Genomic DNA, 19,712 nt, shown 5'->3' with positions numbered 1-19,712 from the left:
GCAACAAATTTATACTGGCTACATTTCACAAGATTGGAGAGAAATGTACTGAACAGCACACTAGCAAAGTCTCCAGGTGATTTTGCCAGCCACCAACCAATCTATGATCAGTTACAACAGTCGTGATCATACCTAACAAACAGCAATGCGGAAAACAACCTGAAGAAGTCGGTCCAGTATCAGTGCTTTAGAATTGCGAGTTTCTAGGCAACAGACACGCGGTTACCAAGGTGACGCGACCCATATGTCCGGATGTTTCCAGTAGCTCTAAGGAAATCTTGAAAAATATTACTTGGGTAACTTAACACACATAGTTCCACGTTGGAAAATTTAACTCGATACGGATACGTTTAAATTACATACAAGAGCACCAAGTTATATTCCAGTGCATGTGGCTAGCTAACGTTTAGAACAATATGTGACCAGTTTGCGAGACAAACCAGCCCGCCAGAAAACTGCGTTACCAAGCTAATATTATCTGATAACATGTATTTTTAAGCATAGATTAAGTTAGAATGCAAGTATGCTATATAATTTGAGGATAGCCCTATAGCTTCGAAGCTGGCTAATTATGCGAATTCTCAGCACTGAAAATTTCCACAGTTTCAATGGAAACGTCATTGTCATCGAGACCCCGAGAACTGCAGGTATTTAATGAGACTGTGACCGTTAGCTTAGAATTATTTTTTAATTGACTAACGGTATGTAGAATTGTAGATGGGCGTTTTTTCTAGCTTTATTTTTGAAGAATGTACAAGTCGCTAACTATTACTATTAGCTAGCTAGTCTTTACATCTCAAAGTTCAGACTGCTTACTCCCACTTGTACTCACATTTGTTTGCTAACGTTACCAGAACAGGTTTGACATCGATGTCATAGCTGGATTTTCAGCTTGAATTTGAGTTGTGTAACGTCAACTTTGGTTAAATTGACTTGTCGTTAATTTGAATACATTTTAAAAACAGATTCGTATTTTACTGCAGATGGAAGATAGTTCAATACCCAAAAGTAGTCATGTCAGAAGATTGCCTAAATTTCCTGAGTCTGCGACGGAGGACCCGTCTCAGTTATACCAGGTGAGATGCGCAAATTAATGGCTAAATTAACTTAATTAAGCTTAGACTAGTTACTTCTTAGCAGTTTAATTTATATAATAAATAATCATATAACGTAGTTCCAACGGAATGTGAATTTAAAGCTTGAATTGCTCATTTGTTTACTATTTTACTATAATACTTAGCACTATTTAATGTTTGTTGTCAAGGAGAAGGATATTTTTGCATGTATTTGAGACTATTTTTAATTTAAAAAAAAAAAAAAGAAATTAAACAGTTGCTCCTTCAATGGGTGCGAGTGGGTTCAACGTTGGATAAAAATCTGTTTCAGGTTGTTCTCCAACACAATCAACACCCACCCATTATCTACAATACATCCTGGACCCTGGCAGTGCCTTTCAAAGAGCAGCGTCACCACCGCACACCGAGTGAGTCCATAGGGAACAATTACAGCCTTCAAGCCAGGCACCTGAAGGTTCAGAGCCTGCAGAGGAGACAAGGAGCACCTCCACAAGGCATTCCTGGGGATGTGCCTGCAACATGTATCTTTCTCTGTCACTCATCCTTTTTGAGTAGGTGTGGAATTGTCATACAGTGATAGATAGATAAAGTAGTGTGTTGAACAATATCCTAATCAAAAGCCACAGCAGTTGACAGGCTGTGAAACTTAATGAAATGTCTTAGCAAAAGTGCCCCTGCCACCTTAGGCCAATAAAGCCACAAAGAACATTTAAGCAAGAAATTCCATCACTGATGACTGTAGACCAAATGAGGTTCAAACCTATACCCTTCACAAACACATGGCAGTACTCTGTCCAAAGGGGCCTGATTAGCACTTAGATGCAAAGACCCAGTCCTGTGTGTCTACACAGGACACTCTAGGTGGCGGTATCATCTTCTGTAGCTTAATCAGGTAGTTCTAGGACCTACAGACGGGTGACAAATTAAAGGAAAAACCTGAATAAATGCACAGAGAAACATAACAAATGGAGATGCTTCCATACAGGTGTACTGTGTGATGCAAGTAAGCAGCTAACACCCTATCATGCTGTGTGGCATTTTTAAAAATTCTGAGCAGGCCCAGTTGACCTCAATTTTGGATCAAGATGTAAAGAGGAAAAGATCTGAGTGACTTTAAAAAAGGGTTCATTATTAGGGCACGGATGACAGGGGCTTCAGTCACAAAGACTGCTCAACTGGCTTGTGTTTCAATAGGAACAGTGAGTAAAGTGACATCTGCATTTAGATCTATGGGAGACATCAGTAAATAGGGTTGGAAATTGTGGTTGAAAGCGCACATTCGATGACCGTGATGCTCGTGCAATAGTGCGATATGCAAGTAAAAACTGAAGAGCAACTCTTCCTCCGGTGACTGTGAACATCAATGCAGGACGTGGTCAGACTTTGTCAGCAAGAACAGTCTGCGGACAACTATGTAGAGAGATATTATAGTAGGGTTGCAGAGCATAAACCCCTCATTACAAAAACAAATGTACGTTTGAGAGTTCAGTGGTGCAAAAACCATAGGCACTAGTTTTCAGAGATGTGGAAAAAAAGTGATATGATCAGATGAGACATCCTTCACGATATTCTTCACAAGTGAGCTAGTGCATGTGTGCCGTACATCAAGAGAACAGTACAGGCCTGGAAGCTTGGCCCCTACAGTGAGGGGGTTCGGTGGCCCTGTTATGCTGTGGGGGCATTTTCTTGTCATGGTTTGGGTCCACTTGTCCCCTTAGAGGGAAGAATCACTGCAAATCAATGCAAAGTTATTCTGAGTGCTCACCTTTACCCTATGATGAAATATTTCTATCCTGATGGCAGTGGTCTCTTCCAGGATGACAATGCCCCCATCCACAGGGTCACTGAATGGTTTGATGAGTATGAAAATGATGTAAATCATATGCTATGGCCTTCACAGTCACCAGATCTCAACCTAATTGAACACATGTAGGAGATTTTGGACTGATGTGTTAGACAGTGCTCTCCACCACCATAATCAAAACACCAAATGACAGAATATCTCTTGGAAGAATGGTGTTCCATCCCTCAAGTAGAGTTCCAGAGACTTGTAGCATCTATCCCAAGGCACATTGAAGCTGTTCTGGCAGCTCGTGGTTGCCCAACACCTTACTACACCTCAAGCGACGACTGAAGACTCACCTCTTCAGGCTGCATCTCTCCCCACCCCTCCCTACCTCCATGTAGTCCCTAATTGATGTTAGCTTAGGGTTGTAGCTAGGTAAGCTGTTTATCTTAGTTGACTTAGTTATTGCACTCGTGCCTACTCAATTATTGCTTGTATTATTTGCATAGACTGCTTTGTTGCTGCTTTTGTTTGTGTTGACCAGATTAACCTGCAGGGTACAAGTTAAACTACGCAGTCATTCCCTGCACTTGGTACTGTACTTCCCTCTAGGGTTTTAAACACACTTGTTCCTGGTTATGGTTATACGCTTTGTTGTACGTCGCTCTGGATAAGAGCGTCTGTCAAATGCCTGTAATGTAATGTAATGTACTAAGACACTTTATCTTGGTTTTCCTTTGTCACCCCTCTGTATATGGTACAAAACAACACATGAAGCATTAAATCTGTCCATAAATAATTGCACTGTATATAAGATACAAAAGAGTTAATGATTTAGCTTGTGCAATTAATGTTTTATTCCTTAGCTTTTTGCTTTTAGCGATGACAGCATCTCTTCCAGCGGAGAAGAAGAGGAGGCTTACTCCAAGAGCCAGGTGCTGTAGAGAGGGAAACCACTGAAGCCAAATGTGGGATTGCAGCAGCCATTTGTGTTCCTTCTACATCAATCTACTGCTACAATTGTAATGTGATATTTGGGTCGTCAAGAAGCAAATCCTCCTAAAGCACATCTTTTAGTGCAATGACATGCCTTGTGGTCTGTTATTGTATCCTGACTGTAGCCATGCTGATTGTCTGGCAACCCCCACAGAGTAATACATAATTATCATAGAGTTGCTTAGGGAAGGAGGTTTTACACGGCATGGTTTTCACAGTCTTGTCACAAGAGTAGCTCCTCTGGGCAATTGGGCGCTTGTACGTCTGGCTGTGCAAACTTCACGAGAAGTGCACTCTTTTAACACATTCATTGAGCAGCTCAGCTGGTGGGCTCCGAAAGGAAAATAAGCACCCATCAGTGGTACTTGCTTTGAAGGAAAATGAGTGCTTGTCTACATTTCCTGAATAGAGGGAGAATGTTTTAGTGCTTGCATACAAAGGAGAGCAGGCATTCCAAATGGATAAAAATCTGGGATAAAAAATTGGTTAAAAGCGGGGCGGCTGGTAGCTGGTAGACTCATCCTGTAAAGCACTGTGCAAGCGCATGGGTCAAGTATTGAATCCAGATCATCCCAGTGCTGACTGTGACCAGCAGTCCTGTAGGGGGACGCACAATCGGCACTTGCTCCGCCAAGAGAATGCAGGGTTTTAGTTGGCCGGGAAGATGGCGACTCATTGTACATCACTGCCCTCTACTGGTAGATTACGCACCCATAAGTGTCTGTGGTGCAGCGCATGAAGTCAGTGTCTTCCTATGACTCATGTCTGTGCAACCTCCACTTGCGAACTGCAGTGTGATAAGAAATAGCAGCTGACGTCACACTCTTCGGAGGTGAGCACATGATTGTCCGTGTTCTCCTGAATCAATAGCGGCAGTAAGCATCGATCAGCATAATTGACCATTTCAAATTGGAGAAAAGGGGGGAAGGGAAGCGTTTAAAAAATATAATAATATGGTTCAGAAACATATGTATACTTTTCCTTCATTATGTTTGTTGGCATCCCACAGGGATCCAGTCTCTCAGTCCTTTGACTCTGATGACGGCAAGCGCAGTCAGGGACCTGAGCCCCCTCACAGCCCGCCCCTGACTCCCAACCAGCAGCTGGAAATCATGATCAAACAGGAGGAGGAGGCAACGAGGAAAGAAGGAGAGCCCACAGAGAGGGACCTGGAGGTAAGGACACAGCCAAGGTCAGGACATGACCCTGGTCTTAGTAACTTAGGAATGCTTGTATTTTCAGGTGAAAAACTGCTTGTTGCATCGTTTCCAAGATGGCTGCTTTTTTCACAGAGGTACATGTATTACATCAACAATGGAGTGCAGAGTGACATGGTTGCTGCCCATTCCATGCAGCAGATGGCAAATATCCAGAAGCATGTGCCTGACTGGCTTCAAAGTGACAGCCAAGAAGTGCAGAATCTGCATTCCCACCTTAAGGAGGAAGTTCTAGAAATCTACAATTGTAGCCTGAGGAAAAGCATCGGTGAGAAACTGGGTCCCTGTATTTAACTGGATGGGTTATTTCCCCTGAACATTTTCTAATGCTAAGCACTAAGTGCCAGCTTTGATAAGAGCTTCTCCCTGTGGCTCTCAGTGGACTACATCCTGAAGGACCCCTCTGAGAGGCAGCGTCTGAGCATCTCCAATGTCCCACGACCCTTCCCCAGAAGAGTGATCCGCGGGCCCGTCCCGTGGGCCAGCAGCTACAAAGAGGCACAAAGTTGGCAAACTCAGCACCTCTTCACTATCAACCCCATGATGTTGCACCTGCAGGACCTCTGGCTCAAGCAGTAATCATTCTGTTATTGCTAGCCTTTCTCTTAGATGGTGTATAGTTTCCCTTCGCCATTTCCTAGTATGTCCTGCATTGTCTTATTCAGAAAGTTAAAAGAAGCGGTAACATTCTCATGGAGGAGTTAAGAGCTAACATCACACTCTTGTTCTGTAGTTGATTCTGTGCATATGGGTTTGGGTATAGGGTTACAGATGTAGTTACCTGCTGGTTAACTTAAAAGATTGAGAAATACAAGGTTCTCTCTTTACCTTTCATCTCTGAATGACTTTAGCTACTTTTTTCCATTTATCTTACTCTTGAAACATTCATTTTCTAGCATACACTTTATTAGGGCTTTGTTTCAGGTGTCACTATCCATTGATATTTATTGACAGTGCACTTTGTAGTCTGTCATTTGTGTGTAGTGTTTTTTGTTTTTTTTCACCGTTGTGTTTATGAAACAGTTTGGATTTTTAAAAATTTGCATTTACCACTATCACTTTTTTCTAACTCTAGAATCTTACTCAGTGATAAATTTTCAACACAGTCTGTCCAAAGAGGTTAAGTATCATAGTTCATGCATTTAAAATTTTTCATGGGTGTAATGAAAGTATATGTCATTGTCTCTGGTATGTTCCCAAAAAGCATGGTGAGCAATACAGTGCGTGATAGGAATACTCCTATCAGGTTTACCCACAGCATGTGGATCAGTTGTAGAATGAAAGGTCAGAAGCTTGTTCTATGATCTCTGATATGAGAGTTAACAAAAAGACAATAAATCACCTTGCAAAAATTAAGTGCAAAAGGAAAGAGACAGTATATGCTGAGCAGTCTTTGTGCTGTGACACTTGCTGCTCTTTTGTCCCTGTAAACAGTGTAATACAACTGTGCAGTATAGAGTCTTTCTGTGGAGTTTCCTTCAGAACCAGTGTATAGACTCATTTCTGGGCCTTATCAGTAGCGGCTTCCCTGCTTTGTGTCCTGCAGCTTCTCCTCCCTGAGGTTTGTGAAGCTGGAGGAGTTGTTCTCCGCCAGCTTTCCCCTGCTCCCCACGGAGTTTGAAGACCTGCTCCAGAAGCAGTGCCAAGCAACCCGGGAGGATCTGCTCAACAAGTGAGTGTGTCTGTCCATTTGCATTGCTAATCATGTAACAGAGGAAGATCTACTGTTCTCATGTTTCCCAGCCTTCTTTTTAATGTGTCAGACCTGTTGTGTTTTAAATTGCACTGTTTGCTAAATTCAATCTATCTCAGTTACTAGGTTTTTTGTCCTGCCTAATTGCCTTATTGTATATAAAACAACTGGCACACAATGCCTGCTGATTTTCATAGGTTTTCCCTCTTACAATGGAGACTTAATGTTGTAGTTACTAGGATACTGATGTTTTGTGGATGTTAGTTACAGGTTAGGTGTTTTTGGTCTGTCATCAGATAAGGTTCAGTTACTAATGTAACCTGAATAAAACCTTTAGAATAAAGGAAAAGCTTCATCAAAGATTTTGTTAGCAATACTTTGATTAGCATTACCTGCCATGAAAACCTCAAATGCATTTTAAAGTTTTTGAAATAAATTAAGGTTTATTGTATGTTTTGTTGGCCCCGACAGGTTTATGTTTTGGGTAATGAAGGATATTTTTTATACTTACAGATGTTTCAGTAGTTTTCTGTAAACGTAAGCACAAAAGTGTTCTTTACAATGGCATGTATGGGTGTATTTTGGGATTGCAGTTTAAAGCAAGTTTAAAGCAAGAAAATACATTTCGGGTAACTCCAAACAGCAGCTTGTACAGTGATGCTGTGTTGCCACTTGTACTTAGGAACACTGTTCATTCACATTTATAAACATAAATATATATTTTTATATCATGCAGGTATTTCCGTCCCTCTTATTTTTCATACAGCACAAGCTCTTATGACCAGGGACCCATGTACTAATGTTATATGAAGCTGCACCACAATTTGCTTGAGTGTAGCAGTCTCAGGTTGCATTGCAACTAGAACATCCTTCAGAGTTCACAGCAACTGTCTGGGCCAATCGAAAACATACAGTGAAACAGGAATGATAACATTTCATAAAATGTCTGCTGCTGTTGCTGTTTTCCAATCCACAGATGGCTACCTGAATGCGCATCACTCTTCATCAACTATACAGACCTGTGGTTCCCACTGGTACCTCAGAGTGAGAGAGTGGCCCCAGTCAGAGCCCAAGAGTTCTTCTACTGCGTGGCATCCCTCATGTCTCTGCAGCTGCGAAGCCTGGTGGTCTCTTCTCTGCAGGACCTGCTGCACTTCTTTATGCTGCACCAGGTGCACCTTCATTACCGCCCTGCCATTGTCTGTCTCGTAACTGTCACGAGCTGCAGAGCACTAGTCTGCTGGTTGTCCAACCATGTTTCCCTCTGACTGTACATTTGTCCTTTTCACTTTTTATATAGTTATAGTTATATAGCTTTAATATAGTTTTTCTGCCCGGGACTGTAAGTCATCTGCTTTGCATCATAAACCACCCTCTGTTCTCCTCTAAATGCTGGATGCATATCCCTGTGGGAGATGTGCTAGGCCAAGGGGCAGCAGACTCATTGGTCAGGCTGTGTTGTCATTGCTGTCCATCAGGACGGGAACGACTACAGTGGGGAGTACGACGAGCTGCGCTTCGTGCAGCAGCAGGTTCTTATCGTGAAGCTGAAGGTGGAGGAGCCGTACGTCGTCTTCCAGCCGAGCCTGCAGCAGTGCTGGGAGCTCATCCAACGAGGCTTCATGGAGATTATCAAGAGTGCAGAGAACCTGCCGCGGGTAGGGTCCTTCCCCCCCTATCACCACACTGTTAGATTACTTCCCTCTCCTGATTTACTTTTCATATAGACAGGAAGTTACTCACGTCATTTAGCAGTTGACACATAAGCTTTCCAAACAGTGCAAGATTTATTACATTTTATTTCAGCCTAATGATTTACATGTGTTTGTGGAATCCTTTTGCGTTAAGTGAGTAAGTGCTGTATATTGAGTGTGTTGCTTGCAGCTGGGCAGGACTGCAGGCCAGCGATGAGTAGTGTGTTCTGTGATGGCCTGCACACAGGTGGAATGTCACCTGTTCCCAGAGATCAAGGAGCACGATCTGAATCTGCGCACTGTTAGACCGGAAGAGGACCTCGTCACTGACCTGGTCAACAGGGCCATGGAAGTCTTCCAGAAGAACACAGTGGGACCACAGAAGTACATATTTTAACTGTACCTCTCCTGTTGTTGCCAAGTTTCAAACACTATTGCTGACATCTCAACACTACAGCCACTGACACCTATCCAGCACTTCTGATGATGCCTATCCAGCATGTCTACAAACATGAAAGCAACATTGACAATGACAACTCCACACTGCCATTGACAAATCTACAGTACTGCCATTGGTACACCTCCAGTAATACTTGTTGTCACCCCATCATCACATTACTGTTGCAAATGACACCTCACAAAATGAGATATTTTGCCAGTTTGAATGAGTTTTGGTCTAGCAGTGTTGTTAGTCAGAGCTGGCATGATTGTTCATGTAACTTTTCAACATGGGTCTAAATTCCATATTGTTTTCCATAATTCCTATAAGTTCTGCAATGTTCTACACACCTTGCTTCATTGTTGAGGTTTGAAAGGAATGATGGAAAATACCATGAATATAAGACACAGTTTGAAAAAAAAAGGAATTATCTCTTAAGGTGAACTCCTTTACATATATTCAATTATATTGGAAGTTGCACTGGATAACCATGTGTGCTTAATTAAATTAACAAGTTTTCAGTTTAAAACAGGTATTGTTAAAAGTGGATTATACTCCACAAATTTGTTTAATATATTGTTTTTCAGGTATCTGAATGTATACAAAAAGTATAGTGATCTCCTAAACAACAATGCCAAGCAGGAGATAGCAGCATTCCTCAAAGAAAAACACTCCTTGCAGGCTTTTACGACGGTAAAGTACCATGCATCCTAGAAATATTACTCTTTAGATGTCCTACATAAGTTACCATGTAGGGTTACAGTTTTTCAAACGATTGAATGATGAGACAGGATACGCCAGAATTGAATTTTGGGCTGTTCCTTTTGTTCTTTTTGGACCATAGAAAATTGAAGGCATTCAGCAGCTGTGGGTGGAGATCGCCACGCTGCACATCACCGTTCCTCTGTCCATGTTCTGCTTGGACGCTGCCAACCTGAACCATGACCTGTGCAACCGTGCCACTAGACTGAAGGAAATGCTGATCACCTTTGAGGTGGATGAGAACAGAGAGCTCAACAAGAGGTGTGGGCATTCCCAAATATCTCCCATTAGCCTCCTTGCATGGTCTTCTCACACATACAGAAGACTGCCTTGATTACGCTCAGATGGTGATGAAATTCAGTCACTGAGTTGATTGTCCTAACACAGTTTCTCCTGCATGGGGTCGGGATGGTTTTGCAACACCATGTCTAACAGTGTGATGGTTCATGTTAATGACATTCTATGGAAAATGGCTGAGTGAGATACTGTCTCTGCTTTACTGTCTCAGAGCCTTCCAGCACACTTTCACCTGAACTGTATGTACTTAATCATGCTACTGTATATATTGTAGTGTCTGCCGGAACTATGATGAGATTGCAGAGACCATCAGTAGACTACCAGAAAACTCAGAAGAACTGGTGGCCCTGAATCAGTACCTGAAGAAGAGTAGCGAAGTGACAGTCTACAAACTGAAGGAGGAGATTGGAGAGGCGGCCAACCGCCTTAACTTCCTGTTGGACTTTGCCACTCTGTCTGGTGCGTGTAACACTGAAAAGCCCTTCATAAAGGGCTCCAATTTAGTATTTAGATAAGACTTCTCTTGTGTTCAGGTAGCTCTTTATGTTTCTGAACTTCCTAGATACGCCCGATGAGAATATTTTCCTTTTTTATTATTTCTAAATATAGACAGTCTATTTCACTGTAAGGTCAAAAACAGGTTTTTCCTTCAGAGATAATACAGATGTCCAGTATTGACTTGCAGTGTGAACAAACTTTGCCTCTACTTTCTACTGAAATTGCTCACATCCCTAGTGGCTGAGCACCATGGGACGTGATCATAAGGTGGTCTTTAATGCCTGTGTTTTCAGATGAGGACTTGAAGCTGAACAGCACTGTCTTCCACTGGCCAGACCAGATCTTGACTCTGTTTGAGCAAAGCAAGAACCGTTTGGCCTCATACAGGGAGGAGGCAGAGGACCACCTCCACAACAGGTAATGGTCCTAAATCCTTCTGCACACTAACACCTCTGACGCCTGCGTTAAATGAGGACTACTTATTGAGATGCCCTGACTTCCATGCCACACTGAAACACTTTGAAATGGCCCCATCCATCCCCAGGATCTTACAGTTTGACGAGATGCTGCAGAGTGTCAATAAGGAGGTGGAGGGCTTCAAGAAGAAAGAGCTGATGACTCTGGACGAGATGAAGAACAATGTGGACAAGCTGAACGAGCTGTCGGCTACCCTGGATGCTGCCGTGACAGAGCTAGAGGTGAGCAGGACCACATCCCAGGCAAACGCAGATACTGTACACACCGAGGGGTCGGTCAGACTTCATTAGCAATGACCCTTCATTGTGTTACGATCATACCACTGCATTAATTTTCTCTGACCTAAGTGTCATTCTCAGTGAGCCTGCTGTTTCTCTTGTTATTCAGCATAAACACACATTATTGACATTTTCCCTCCCCCTCCCCAATGAAGGACATTAACAAGGAAGAGAGTCTCTTGGAGAAAGAGCTGAGTGACTTCCCCATGGTGCAGATCCTCATGACCTGCAAGCAGCCCTATGACCAGCTCTGGACTACAGCCCTCAGTTTCCAAAATAATTCAGAGGTCTGGCTGAATGGTGAGAATCCAGCCTTAACACAATTTCAGTGTAATATCCTGGGCAACCCAAATGTTGGAACCCAACCCATCAGTGTAGCCGCACAACAATACTCAACCCTGATTATAATGCTACTTTTTGAGAATGACATCCACTTAATTAACAGCATAAGCGGCGCATTACATGCGTCATCTCTGTGACATTTGCATGTTGCATCATCACATGGACCTATCCTAATGAATGACCAAATCTTTTCTCTTAGCCTGCCTCTGTTAGATATCTTAATTTAACATGACAAACCGAATTAAGAGTTACATCGTGAGCACAATAATACTGAGGCTGTATCAATATTGGCCAATAATATACTAAAACAAACTTATCTGTATTGGCTGATACCACCCTGATATTATTGTACTTCCCTACATGACACTAACTCTTAACTCAGTTTGTGATGTTGAATTACGGAGACATTGGACTGTGATTACTACAGCAACCCAAATAAGGTCATGATCTTTTGTGTTATAAAACAGAATTCAGTATATTAAATGGTAGCGTTTCATTTTATAATATTTACCAGCCAAACTCTGAAGCAGGGCTATAAAAAGAGTCGGTCAAGACTCATACTCAATGTGCAATAATAAAGTCAGCAAAAATATTTTGTGCTTCACACAGTATTGTACCTCAATGTACTTTGGTGTCTATTATTGACTAAAAGCTAAAAGATTATTTGAACCCTCTGGGCCTCAGGTCCATTCCAGAATCTAAACGCCGAACACATCACAGATGAGCTAGCAGCTATGTGGCGCACTGTGTACAAGCTGGCCAAGAGCTTCTCTGACCTGCCGGGGCCCAGGCGCGTAGCGGACAGCTTCAAGATAAAGATTGACAAGTTCAAGCAGCACCTGCCCATCCTCACCACCATCTGTAACCCCGGCATGAAGGAACGCCACTGGCAAGAGGTCAGTGTGCACACCCACCTAACTCTTGTGAATGAAGTTGCTCAGTTTCTTAACGTTGTCATTGTCAAAGAAAAGTTTACTCTCAGAGATGTGTTGTAGAACTGTACCATTGTTAAAACAATTAGGCACCATAACCTTATCATATATGGTAGAATATTGTGTTCTCTTCACTGTGGTAATATCCTACTCCTTGACCTTGAATCTAGTCGATCCTCCATCTTCGGGAGCAATGGCTGCCATTTCATAATACGGTGCAAAGCATTTTCTGTGCTCCAATGACCATCTAGCCTGGTCAGTCCCAGTGTTCAGGAGCTGTGACAAATTGTTGAATAATTGATGTTGGCCTCTCCTTTCAGATCAGCAACATTGTAGGTTTTGAAGTGAAACCTGAAGCTGACGCATCACTGTCGATGATGGTGGATCTGGGCCTGTCTAAGTTCTCTGACAAGTAAGTCAGCACAAGAAGGAGCCTAGCCTCAAATTACAGTAAAATACTGTGCAGTTTATTTTGCATGCATAACAGGGAGGAATATGGTTGTACTGTGTTAGTTTCTGTGGGGAATGGCTGTGTGATTGCTAACATATCCCTGCAGACTGGAGGAGCTCGGGGCAGCAGCCAGCAAAGAGTTCTCCTTGGAGAAGGCCTTGGATAAGATGAGGACAGAGTGGGCCGAGCTGCGCTTCGCATTCTCTCCATACAGAGACTCAGTGAGCATATAGGGATCCCTCAATACAGCCTGTATTCTTTTCTAGTATGGTGTTTGTGACAATTCATTCATCATTGAGTGGGATAATATTCAAATAAAATCAGTCAAACCCAACAATAGAAGGAGACTGTTTTGTAGCTTAGTTGTCCCTTTAATTGGAAACATAAGATCTAATTTGAATTTTGTCATGCTGTCATATGATTCCAGACCATAAGACGTGTTACAGTGCTGAGATACCAGTGTTTTAGCTGAACTTGCCATCACCTGCCACAAAAGTAACTTTCATGAGTTTCTAATGAGGTTGTATTTTAGGGGACAAATGTTGTGTCTTCGGTGGATGACATCCAAGTGCTGCTGGACGATCATATCATTAAGACACAGACAATGCGTGGGTCGCCATTCATAAAGCCAATTGAAAATGAATGCAAGGTAGGACTTTTTTAGTTATTTTGTCTCATACACAAGGGCAAATTTCAGCTGAGCTGTCTGCTTACCTTTAGCCTCAGTAGACCCAATTGGAGCCAGTGTTGCTGTTTTATTCACACCTGACTGTTGTACTAATGTTAATAGGCTCAACCTATTAATATTCTATATTCTATTCTATTCTAACCTAAAATAACTTGTTCCTCTTTGCAGGAATGGGAGGAAACACTGGTGCTGATTCAGGATATTCTAGATGCTATGCTGAAGTGTCAGTCCACTTGGCTCTATCTGGAGCCCATCTTCAGCTCTGAGGATATCATTGCTCAAATGCCGGAGGAGGGGCGAAAGTTTGGAATTGTCGACAGCTACTGGAAGGACATCATTGCGGAAGCAGTAAGAGTGATTTATTTATAGCAGAGGCACCAATGTAATGGCTCACCCATTGTATGTATATGTGATCTTTCAAAAATCAATTCTTAGAATCAAAGGATGGAATCAGTGTCCTATCTGATCACTCTGAGGTACCTGCCTCTGTTTCCAGGTGAAAGACACTCGAGTGCTGGTGGCCACAAGGCAGCCAAATATGCTGGGTAGGCTCCAAGAGTCCAATGTGTTTTTGGAGGACATTCAGAAAGGACTGAACACCTACCTGGAGAAAAAGAGACTCTACTTTCCCAGGTCAACAGCCACAGCTCAAAAACAATTATATACATTCTGCAATATCCAAATAGGCTAGCTCTTGTGACGTGATTCTTGTCGGGGTTTACAGGTTTTTCTTTCTGTCGAATGATGAGCTTCTGGAAATCCTGTCAGAGACCAAGGACCCACTTCGTGTCCAGCCCCACCTGAAGAAGTGTTTTGAAGGCATCTCCTCGCTGGAGTTCACTGAGGACATGGAGATCACTGGAATGATCAGCTCAGAAAAGGAAACCGTGCCCTTCATCCAAAAGATTTACCCAGCCATGGCTAAGGTGCCGAGGAATTACTGTTGTTCTGAAATGGCTTTCTGTCTACAAGGGTTTTATCACAATGTCGCCATAATGAACTCATAATCTGAGTGATCATGTTACTAAAATGTCTGACCTAATGGAACCTCCTCCCATACTAATGTACACAGGGAATGGTGGAGAAGTGGCTACTACAGGTGGAGAAAATGATGCTAGGCAGTGTGAGAGCCGTCATACACGAGGGTGTTAAAGAATATGTCCAGGTACCTGTCTCAGAATTCACACATAACCCAGAAAACCAGGAAGCTGCCGTATTCAACCCTTTGGAATGGATGTGTCAAAAATCTGCTTTCGTGTTTGCGGGTAACATTTGTGCCAGCAAGCGTTTGTTTTTGAAGTTCTCATGGTAGGCCTTCACTGTTCTAAAATCAATGATTGTAAGGTCAAAGAGCAGGATAATGTCAGCTGTTTGATTGGTTGACTGTCATCCCCTAGGTTCCCAGGAAGAAGTGGGTCCTTCAGTGGCCAGGCCAAGTGGTCATCTGTGCCTCCTCCATCTTCTGGACCAGTGAGGTTTCTGAGGCCATTGAGAAGAATGCCCTGCCTGTGAGGCTCTTCTATCTCTATGTGCACTCACACTGATCCCTCCTTTTTCAATAATGACACTAGGTTGAAAGCAATGCATATTGGTCCACCCTGGTATCTATTTTGCCTGATTAATACCATTAAAATCAGGTGCAGTGTACTGAGAAAACTTTCAGAATCCTGAAAAAAATTACTCACCTCTGTCTTAAAATCTTGCTCAATTGATTTTAAATACTTTTTGTTTTTCTCTAAAGGCCTACCTGGAGCAGAGTAATGCTCAAATAACTGACATAGTTGAGCTGGTGAGAGGGAAGCTGCCTGGAGGTGCGCGGGTAACCCTGGGGGCCCTGACTGTCATCGATGTACATGGTGAATTCCGAGCGCAGCATGGCCTCTAAGCTGAGGACTGACCATCGCCATCCTACTCACAAACCCCTACTCTTCTGCTCCTCAGCCCGAGATGTAGTGGCCAAACTAGCTGAGGATGGCATCTCCTCCCTCAATGACTTCCAGTGGACCTCTCAGCTGCGCTACTTCTGGGAGGATGACGATGTGCTAGTGCGCATGATTACCACCACCGTGAAGTACGGCTATGAGTACCTGGGGAACTCCCCCCGGCTGGTCATCACCCCACTCACTGACCGCTGTTACCGGTTAGTCGCAGCCTTATAGCCATAATATATTCAATGTCATTATGATCAGCAATTGCATCATTCTCAAACTCACTATGTGAAAACCAAGTGATAGATATTGTTTCTAAAGAACAAGTTGTATTTTACAAACCCGCAAAATTGAAATTGAAGTAATTAGTATTTTACAGAAGATAATGCCATTCTGCACTGAAGCAGGTTCAATTTGTTGTAGCACAAGTAACCACTGCTCTTGTGACTGCTGGGCGCTAATGCATTCAGGACATTGATGGGGGCCCTGAAGCTGAACCTAGGTGGGGCTCCTGAGGGTCCAGCTGGGACTGGAAAGACAGAGACCACCAAGGATTTGGCCAAAGCCCTCGCAAAGCAGGTAGGTCACAGTACCATGGCAATCCCAGCCACAGTTAGACTAGCCATTCTGAAAATGAGAGCAATTGAAATGGCAGGTTAGGAAGGGTTTTTAGAAGGGAAAACAATCTTTGTTATGTATTTCTGCAAAAGGCCACTGCTCATGAGTGCAGAGACAGTTGTCTATAAATCATGAATTGAATTGTCGTCATGCCGTTGGCTGTGTAAATTATCTCATATGTTTATATGTATATAATGTTTATGTATCTGTGTATCTCCAGTGTGTGGTCTTTAACTGCTCTGATGGTCTAGACTACAAGGCCATGAGTAAGTTCTTCAAAGGGCTAGCACAATCTGGAGCCTGGGCCTGCTTTGATGAGTTCAACCGTATTGAGGTGAGCCTGACACAGATCTGCTGTCAGTGAAGTCAATCATCAGTTGTATACGGTTATCACTATGCTGATACATATTTAAAGATTTCAGTATAATACATTATTGTAATAATGACTTAAATACATGTCCAAATACAAATATGTCCAAGTACAGTGGACTGGAAGGTAAGCAGTGCTCTGTTGACCCTGGCCATGTGTCCGTGTGTCAGGTGGAGGTGCTGTCTGTGGTAGCCCAGCAAATCCTCAGCATCCAGCGGGCCATCATGTGCGACATGAAGACCTTCCTGTTCGAGGGCACAGAGCTGTCACTGAACCCCACCTGCTCTGTCTTCATCACCATGAACCCTGGCTACGCTGGCAGGGCTGAGCTGCCCGACAACTTGAAGGTGCTGAGCGCTTATACTGGAGTCACAGTGAAATCAAAAAGGGCTTTTTCATCAATTTAGTCAGTTCTCTATAACCACACAAACATGTTTAAAAGTACGTATTCCAAAAAAAAAAGAAAAAAATGAATACTTTATTTAATACTGTCATTTTCACTCCAAAGCTTTTTTCCCCTCCACTTCTTGAAAAGCAATTGTAACTATGATTTTACGTCATCGATTACCAGTGGGCGTGTTTGTCAATTTTTCGTTCCCTTCCAATCGACATCCCTTCATGCAGCGGCTCGCATTCCTTTTCGTCCTCATTTGACATCAATCGAGTCAACTCCCCGCCCTTTGAAAATTCCCCCAGAAGATTTGTTTGGCTCGTGTATAGCTCATATTGTGGAAGCTAGGGCTGCTCTAACTTTTGTTTCACCGTGACTTTAAAGTGCACTGAAAGGCTGTAATGGTCACCAGTTCCAAAGAATTCTTTGTATTTGTGTGTAAGATTTCTTTATTTCTGCTGACAGGCTCTCTTCCGCACAGTGGCCATGATGGTGCCAGATTATGGCCTTATTGGCGAGATCTCCTTATATTCTATGGGATTTATTGACTCTCGCAGGTAAATACATTACTGTCCATGTGGCTGCGATTAGTAGTTTAATTTCTGACCCTCCCTTACATTATCAATTGACACAACAATGGTCCAGACAAATGAAACAATTATTCTTGATTCTGTTGCTCTGTAGTCTTGCCCAGAAGATTGTGGCCACATACCGTCTTTGCTCAGAGCAGCTTTCATCCCAGCATCACTATGACTACGGGATGCGCGCTGTGAAATCAGTCCTGACTGCAGCAGGGAATTTGAAGCTGAAGTACCCAGAAGAGAATGAGAGTGTGCTACTGCTGCGCGCTTTGATGGACGTCAACATGGCCAAGTTTCTGGCACAGGATGTGCCGCTCTTCCAGGTCAGATATACCTGTGCCAAACACAACCCGTGCTGGCATGTTTCTCTTTAGAACCTTTTATACCGTTTTCCAGTAACAACCATTTATGCCATGGATACTCAAATCTGGCCCTCGTATCCATATCCAGCCCTGATTTTCTCCTCTCCCAGGTAATTAAATGAACAATTAGTGCTGCTGATTGGCCGAACGGTCTTCATCTGACTAGATAAAGGGAGAGCGGAAAACCAGCAGTTCTTGGCCCTCAAGGACCATGATTTGAGTAACAGGGATGTATCCCATTGCTATGTATCAGCATATCTGTTTATATTACTTTCCTACCAGAAGGGAAAAAAACCCATAATTCTTTCTACATGCCTGTATGGCTGTGCTATATATGCTTCTTTTATTCTTGTGTCACCATACAGCATAAAAACATATTCCATATTTGAATATGAAGCAAGTTTTCCTTCCTGTTTTAGCACAGGATGTTCCTGATGTTTTTGCCATGTATGGGCAGTGTTTCAAACGTTTCGTTTGACCGCAGGGCATCATATCTGATCTCTTCCCTGGCGTGGTACTTCCTAAGCCTGACTATGAGCTCCTCCTGCAAGCTCTCGAGGAGAACATTGCCAAGCTGAAGCTGCAGCCTGTTCCCTGGTTCATAGGAAAAATCATTCAGGTAGACACCGCAGTCTGAACAGCCACCAGAAGGGATGCAAGGGTCCATTATGGAGTCTGCTGAATAGGATTCTTCTCTTTGTTCCCCTCAGGTGTATGAGATGATGCTGGTGCGGCACGGCTTCATGATTGTTGGAGACCCTCTGGGTGGGAAAACCTGTGCCTACAAGGTCTTAGCTGGAGCCCTTGGGGACCTTTACCATGGTGTGTCTCTCTAGCATGAAACATGTAGAGATTATAGGAACTCACATGCTACATATGCAATGTAGATCTCTAGGACAGGGTATTTTAGACGTAAGGTGGTCAGCCCTGCACCTGTCCACTAAAGATATCCCTGTTTCATCCCAAGCAAAAATGATGGAGGAGTATGCCGTCGAGTTCAAGATTATCAATCCCAAGGCCATCACCATGGGCCAGTTGTACGGCTGCTTTGACCCAGTCAGCCACGAGTGGTCAGATGGGGTACTGGCCACATCTTACAGGGACCAAGCCGTGTCCACATCTGAGGACCGGCAATGGATCATCTTCGACGGGCCCATTGACGCCGTTTGGATCGAAAACATGAACACTGTGCTGGACGACAACAAGAAGGTACAGCCCTCAGACAGAGACTGTGAATGTGTGGGGACTGTTGCGATGAGCCAGCAGTGCAGGTGAAATGCAGACAAAGAGAAATGATGGCTGCTATACCCAAACATGAGTTTGAACAAGAGCTTAGTCGCTAGTGCATATTTAGCTTGTCGGGATTGAACTAACCATAATGCTAAATCCTAAGCTTTGTTAACCACGGCTATCCTAAGAGTCATCCAAAGTGAAAAAAGCACATCCTGTTTTTTGGTGAGGTGTTTATCCTAAGAGCCATGCTTAGAAGTCATGTTGAAGTGGACTTCAAGTCACTCAGTGCCCTCTTGTTCCCCTAGCTGTGTCTGATGAGTGGTGAGATCATCCAAATGAGCAACAAGATGAGCATGATCTTTGAGCCTGCCGATCTGGAGCAAGCCTCCCCAGCCACTGTCAGTAGGTGAGGGGAGCAGCGCACACCATAGGACACAAGTGAGAGCGCCACAGGGGCCTCAGTGACACCGCTGTCTTTTTTATCTAAGGTGCGGTATGATATACATGGAGCCACATCAGCTGGGCTGGGCCCCTCTTAAGGATTCTTACATGGATACCCTGCCGGAGTCCCTGAGCGATGAGCACAGGGAGCTGGTGAGTAAG

At 43.4% G+C, this 19,712-nt stretch overlaps 1 protein-coding gene across 1 annotated transcript in view; it reads left to right on the top strand.

Moving 5' to 3' along the window:
• Window positions 1-221: 221 nt before the first annotated feature.
• dnah3 (dynein axonemal heavy chain 3) overlaps window positions 222-19,712 on the top strand; it is a 35,509-nt gene continuing 16,018 nt past the window's right edge. Inside the window, exons 1-38 of the mRNA XM_035406028.1 lie at window positions 222-647; window positions 984-1,076; window positions 1,387-1,597; window positions 3,743-3,797; window positions 4,868-5,033; window positions 5,151-5,343; window positions 5,455-5,650; window positions 6,622-6,747; window positions 7,745-7,940; window positions 8,247-8,426; window positions 8,710-8,846; window positions 9,489-9,594; window positions 9,746-9,924; window positions 10,235-10,419; window positions 10,752-10,875; window positions 11,003-11,156; window positions 11,369-11,513; window positions 12,240-12,451; window positions 12,808-12,899; window positions 13,045-13,159; window positions 13,471-13,587; window positions 13,795-13,974; window positions 14,123-14,259; window positions 14,351-14,552; window positions 14,699-14,791; window positions 15,024-15,134; window positions 15,368-15,482; window positions 15,568-15,766; window positions 16,025-16,133; window positions 16,393-16,506; window positions 16,713-16,889; window positions 17,399-17,490; window positions 17,618-17,837; window positions 18,361-18,495; window positions 18,587-18,698; window positions 18,844-19,085; window positions 19,415-19,515; window positions 19,598-19,703. Coding sequence (XP_035261919.1) covers window positions 609-647; window positions 984-1,076; window positions 1,387-1,597; window positions 3,743-3,797; window positions 4,868-5,033; window positions 5,151-5,343; window positions 5,455-5,650; window positions 6,622-6,747; window positions 7,745-7,940; window positions 8,247-8,426; window positions 8,710-8,846; window positions 9,489-9,594; window positions 9,746-9,924; window positions 10,235-10,419; window positions 10,752-10,875; window positions 11,003-11,156; window positions 11,369-11,513; window positions 12,240-12,451; window positions 12,808-12,899; window positions 13,045-13,159; window positions 13,471-13,587; window positions 13,795-13,974; window positions 14,123-14,259; window positions 14,351-14,552; window positions 14,699-14,791; window positions 15,024-15,134; window positions 15,368-15,482; window positions 15,568-15,766; window positions 16,025-16,133; window positions 16,393-16,506; window positions 16,713-16,889; window positions 17,399-17,490; window positions 17,618-17,837; window positions 18,361-18,495; window positions 18,587-18,698; window positions 18,844-19,085; window positions 19,415-19,515; window positions 19,598-19,703 — 5,466 coding nt within the window. The 5' untranslated portion in view covers window positions 222-608. The remainder of the gene's footprint in view (window positions 648-983; window positions 1,077-1,386; window positions 1,598-3,742; window positions 3,798-4,867; window positions 5,034-5,150; window positions 5,344-5,454; window positions 5,651-6,621; window positions 6,748-7,744; window positions 7,941-8,246; window positions 8,427-8,709; window positions 8,847-9,488; window positions 9,595-9,745; window positions 9,925-10,234; window positions 10,420-10,751; window positions 10,876-11,002; window positions 11,157-11,368; window positions 11,514-12,239; window positions 12,452-12,807; window positions 12,900-13,044; window positions 13,160-13,470; window positions 13,588-13,794; window positions 13,975-14,122; window positions 14,260-14,350; window positions 14,553-14,698; window positions 14,792-15,023; window positions 15,135-15,367; window positions 15,483-15,567; window positions 15,767-16,024; window positions 16,134-16,392; window positions 16,507-16,712; window positions 16,890-17,398; window positions 17,491-17,617; window positions 17,838-18,360; window positions 18,496-18,586; window positions 18,699-18,843; window positions 19,086-19,414; window positions 19,516-19,597; window positions 19,704-19,712) is intronic.

This window comes from Anguilla anguilla, chromosome 2 (genome assembly GCF_013347855.1).
Source record: "Anguilla anguilla isolate fAngAng1 chromosome 2, fAngAng1.pri, whole genome shotgun sequence".
NCBI classification, from domain to species: Eukaryota; Metazoa; Chordata; class Actinopteri; order Anguilliformes; family Anguillidae; genus Anguilla; species Anguilla anguilla.
This window is presented reverse-complemented; position numbering and strand designations above follow the sequence as displayed.